The sequence below is a fragment of the Pinus tabuliformis genome, chromosome 1_1, assembly GCF_031772625.1.
Source record: "Pinus tabuliformis cultivar Carrire ecotype Pingquan chromosome 1_1, CPIR1, whole genome shotgun sequence".
NCBI classification, from domain to species: Eukaryota; Viridiplantae; Streptophyta; class Pinopsida; order Pinales; family Pinaceae; genus Pinus; species Pinus tabuliformis.
This window is the reverse complement of record NC_142297.1, coordinates 331,116,224-331,121,437: the sequence shown is the minus strand read 5'-3', so window position 1 is coordinate 331,121,437 and position 5,214 is coordinate 331,116,224. Positions and strand designations below refer to the sequence as shown.

Below are 5,214 nucleotides of genomic sequence, written 5' to 3'. Positions count from 1 at the left end.
CCTTGGAAGCAACTTTACAAAAGAGATATACATCTTACGCCAGAATATGTGTTGAAATGGACGTTTCCGGGGCACTGCATGAAGGGCTCTGGCTGGAATATAGGGACGAGGATTACTTTCAGGCTGTAGATTATGAGCAGATTCCCTTCCGGTGCCGCAAGTGTCATGAACATGGGCATTTGTTGAGAGATTGCCCTCTGATTAGGAAGGAAGAAGAGACTGAAACAACACAAGCCAACAAAGATAAAGAAACCTTCATAAAACCTAAGTCTAGACAGAGAGCAAACAGAAGGAAGAATAATAAAGGTAATACAGGCAGAAACAACCACAGCAACTCTTTTGTGATCTTAGATCTTGAAACAGATTCGAAGGACAAGCTCAAAACCCTAACATCAGATGCAGGGCATGATGAAAAGGGAGAACCAACCAGGGAAGGAACGGAGGAAGGGGACCTCAACAATGAAGTTCAAATGCAGGAGAGAACAGAGGAAACAGAAGAAGAAACTGACATGCTTACCAGTGATGGTGGAAGTGAGGATCAAGAATGGGAAGAGGCGCTAGCCAGGGAGGGGATGAACCTACCAGTAATTGCAGAGAACTGGAAGGCCCGAGGAATAGAGAATGCACTGGAAGAAGAAATCAGGAAGGTAAACGACCTGTTCATAGCAAGGCAAAAAGCAGAATTAGAAAAGCAGAATAGGAAGCTAGGTATAGTAAAAGGCAATAGCTTCCATTCGAAAAGTCTCTTATGGAAATCATCTAGCTCAAAGCAGAAGAAAAGAAGAGGTCGTAGAACCAGTGGTGAAGTTCTACAAGAGCTAGGCATGATAATGATAAACTCAGGGAAGATGAAAGCGCTTAGCGCCTTCCAGTCCTTCCAATGAAAATTAGTTAAACATGAAGATCATCTCGTGGAATGCAAGAGGGCTTAACAGCCAGGCAAAACATAGAATCTTAAAGCGGAAAATCCAGAAATACAGACCGGAAATTATGTTCTTACAAGAAACTAAATGCAGCAGCTCTAGCATCAACAGTCTTTGTAGGAAGCTTGGGAGAAATTTAGAAGTTTTAGAGATTGAGAGCCAGGGACGAGAAGGAGGTCTTGCAACTATTTGGGATACAAGGGAAATCCAGATTTTATCTACTGAGGCGAACAAACACTTCATAGCGGTGGATTTTCAACCCACAGGTAACTCTGGGTCCTTCCTTTGCATCAACATTTATGGTCCTTAGAAATTAGAAGATAAAATAAATTTTTTGAATTCAATAACCAAACTCATTGAAAGATATCCAAGGTCTAAGTGCATACTGGGGGGTGATTTCAATATGATAACCACCCTTCTAGAAAAAAAAGGGGGTCTCAGGAAACTTAATAGGGACGCGGAAGCCTTTACAAGTTTCATTGAAACTGTCAAAATGGTAGACATATACCCCAAGAGTGGCATGTTCACCTGGAACAACAGAAGGGGGGGAGAAAGGTTGATAGCTTCTCGCTTGGATAGATTTTTAATCTCAGAAAGCATTATCATGGATGGTATAACAGCAGAATCAGATATCCTTCCCAGTGGTGGGTCGGATCATTGGCCGATCTCGCTTATTGTTGAAGTTCAGGGCACTCCAAGGAATAAACCATTCAGATTTGAAAAAATTTGGTTAGACCACCCTAACTTCCTCGAGATGGTTGAGAAATGGTGGTCTGAACCATTGGAGGCAAGAGGCTCCAAAATGTTTAATCTACAAAAGAGGCTGAAAGCAACTAAAGAAAAGATAAACGAATGGAACAGAACGGTTTTTGGAAATATATTCCAGGAGAAAGCCAATCTAGAGAACAAATTGGAACAAATTCATAGAGATGGAGCAGCAGGCAACTACAGTGTCGAAGCGTTTGAGCAGGAAAAAGTTCTCTCACAGCAGTGGCACAGAAGATGTATACAAGAAGAGGTACTCTGGAAACAGAAATCGAGAGTCGAGTGGCTAAAAGAGGGGGAGCAGAATACAAAAATTTTTCACAGGTCGGCTCTAGACCATAGAAGTGCTAACAGGATTCTTGAGCTGAAAAGCAATGCAGGGGAGATATTAAAGAATCACAACGATATATCTGCTCTGCTCTCAGATCACTTCAGCTCAATTGCATAGGAACCGCCTATAAACAGAGAGGAGGCCATCAAGGAACTTACAATACCCATTCCTAAATCCATTACCTCAGATCAAAATTGGGCCCTTTGCAGGGAAATCTCTCTAGAGGAAGTGGAGGGCAATCAGGAGTATGCCTAATGATAAAGCACCAGGTCCAGATGGATTTACCATCAACTTCTACAAGGCATGTTGGAACACTGTTAAGCAGGAGGTCTGGGAGGTAGTTGAGGACTCCAGACGCTCAGGTACTATTCTAAAATCCATCAACTCCACCTTTTTAGTGCTCATTCCTAAGGAGGAAGAAGCAAAGACACCTGATAAATTCAGACCTATTGCCCTATGTAATGTTATCTATAAAATTATTTCAAAAGTCATAGCTAATAGACTAAAGTCGATTCTTCCTGGTATCATTTCGGAAGAGCAATCGAGCTACGTTGAGGGCAGACAAATTCTAGATAACATCTTGTTAGCGCAGGAGATGATTCACTCACTTCATTCGAGAAAAGAAGCAGGAATGCTAATGCAATTAGATTTATCAAAAGCTTATGACTAAGTAAGCTGGAGATACCTTGAAGCTGTTTTGGATGCATTCGGTTTCTGTAGGACCTGGATCAAGTGGATACTTGCTCTCATCAAATCTCCAAGATATTCAATCCTTGTCAATGGCGCTCCCTCAGCTCTTTTTACTCCTTCATGGGGAATAAGACAGGGGGATCCCCTATCCCCTTTCCTATTCGTAATCCTAATGGAAGGACTAAGCAGAATCATAGCCAAGAAGAAAGCAGAAGGATCTATAAAAGGTCTGCAACCGATAAGATCGTTACCAGCCACAACACATCAACAGTTCGTGGACGATACCATGTTACATGGTACCCCCACTGTGAAGGAGGCTATGGCTTACAGGGGTATCCTTGATCTCTTTAGCCGAGCCTCTGGCATGGAGATTAATTTTTCTAAATCCACAATTTTCTTTTTCAACACTCATCCGGCAGTTCAAACTCACTTGTCACAGCTTCTTGGATTCAGGATTGGCTCCCTGCCTTCGAAATATCTAGGGGCTCCCCTGACTCTGAAACCTTGGCAGAAAACTCACTGGGAGAAGGTTCTAGCCAACATGGAGAAAAAGTGCAAGCACTGGATGCACAGAGCACTAAACCTGGCGGTGGTGAGCTCCAGTATTGTAGCAATAATGCTACAACTCCTGGGGCTTCCTGTCTCTCATTTTATCAACCCGGTAGTTCGTACAAACTTGGAAGCGACGGTGCTATATGCACAAGTACTAGCTCTTGTCGCAGCTGTCACTTGGTCAGCTGGCACAAGTCCGCTAGGGCTCAAGCCAACTTCTATAGGCTCTCAGAAGAAGCTTGCTAATTGATGGACGAAAGCTAATCTCAAAGGAAAGCTACTTTACTTGACAAAAATGAACTGAAAGCAAATCAAAGCATGTAAACCTAGGAAACCCTAATTTAACTAGTCTAACCTCTACAATGCAAGAAATGTGAATGAAACTTCTACCAATGCTGTCACTACCTCTGATAAATGAAAATGCATCGTTCTAAACTACTTGCATCATGAAAGTTATGTTTTTGTATTTTCCGTTAAGTGTGTGGGATGATGGTGATCTTGAGCTAACTAGGGTTTGGTTGTGCAGATGGGATGGAGAAGGAAGGAAAGCGTGGGATAGGTTGGGGAGGCTAGGAGAGGTCCCTAGGGATCCTTAGCACCCATCCACAGAGGTTCCTCGCATTCAGATGCTCAGCAACCGAGAGAGTGGCCTCCTACAAGATGGTTGTGGAGAATCCTACAGGATACTCTGTTTTCTACAGGATGTCTATAAATGGCTACAGGATGACCTACCGTGAGTGTTTGGAGTGATGGAGGTGTGATGAAATGGTAGAGGGAGATGTGTAAGGTAGGGATGAGGCTGGTGATGGCTTTAGAAGTGGAAGATTAGGATGGGAAGTGAGTGTAGGGAGGAGGATGGAAGGTGAAGGGTTATGTCAACGAAAGGCTAGAGAATGGAAATACGTGAGGAATGAAAGACTTTGTGAGGTAACAGAGCGGAGCAGGGGTCAAAGAGATGTCTGCATGCGTGATCAAGATGGAGGACAAAGTGATGGAACGAGAGAGAGAGCAGTGTAAGTGAAACAAATGCTTATGACTGTCACTTAACCAAAAATTTATCAACCTAAACTACTTGTGCTTGTAAATTCGATGAGCAGCAATCTAAACGTGAAAGAGAACGTGCATGAAGCTGTGGTAAGGAAGTGTGGTGCAGGTGTGAATCATGGAGAAGCAGCTAACTTAACGTGACTGTGTTGGCAGCAATCATGGAATAAAGAAATGCGTATTTTTGGTGGTTAATCATGGACTTCACTCCAATCCCAGATGAGACGGCAGTGAGCCTTAACAACCTTTTTGTTGGAGCTCCAATGGACTATATCTATCCTCTGCTACACTAAACAACTGTAAACAAACTCACCATAAGCAAATCCTATCTAACTCATGAGAAAGACCAACTTAACAACCTGTAATTCGAATTGCATGTGCAAATGAAAACTCAAAGTGCTGAAAACGAAATGGAAACAACACTACAGCAGAGGGGACCTATGGCTCTCAGGTTGGGCCCTAACCTGAGAGCTATAGTCTCCTTAAGAAAAACTCAGAACTAGATCACAAACTGCCTTCTTTATTCATAACTGATATCATGCCAAATTGGCTTACAAAAAGGAACGAAAACTGAACTGTGCTCCAAAATTACAATAGCAATACGAGAGTTTCAACAACCTATCTAAGGCTAAAGCCTTCATACTTATACAAAAACGATGATCCAACGGCTGTCCAACTAGAGTTTAACTGGTGATCCTGTAGGATGGTCATAATTGCTGTTCCTGTAGAGCAGTTTATAACTGCTGTTCCTGTAGAACAGCTGGCCGATTTTTAAGCTCGGAGGGGAGATGGATTAGAGCTCAGAGTTCTTGATGGGAATCACAAGGGATGTCCCTAGAACCGTGGACATCCTCTCCCAAAACCCGCAGTGCCACCTCGTTGTCTCCTTAACTCCTTTTTCGTTGTCTT

The 5,214-nt window shown here is 42.9% G+C and overlaps 1 protein-coding gene across 1 annotated transcript; it reads left to right on the top strand.

The window, feature by feature from the left end:
• Nucleotides 1-1,416: 1,416 nt before the first annotated feature.
• On the top strand, nt 1,417-2,136 carry LOC149212914 (uncharacterized). Its single transcript, XM_089388866.1, has one exon. The coding sequence runs from the start codon at nt 1,417-1,419 to the stop codon at nt 2,134-2,136; it is 720 nt and encodes a 239-aa protein (XP_089244992.1).
• The last annotated feature ends 3,078 nt before the right edge of the window (nt 2,137-5,214 follow it).

Excerpts from the sequence above, each read along its gene's own strand:
- LOC149212914 (XM_089388866.1), top strand. The coding sequence starts at position 1,417 with ATGGTAGACATATACCCCAAGAGTGGCATGTTCACCTGGAACAACAGA.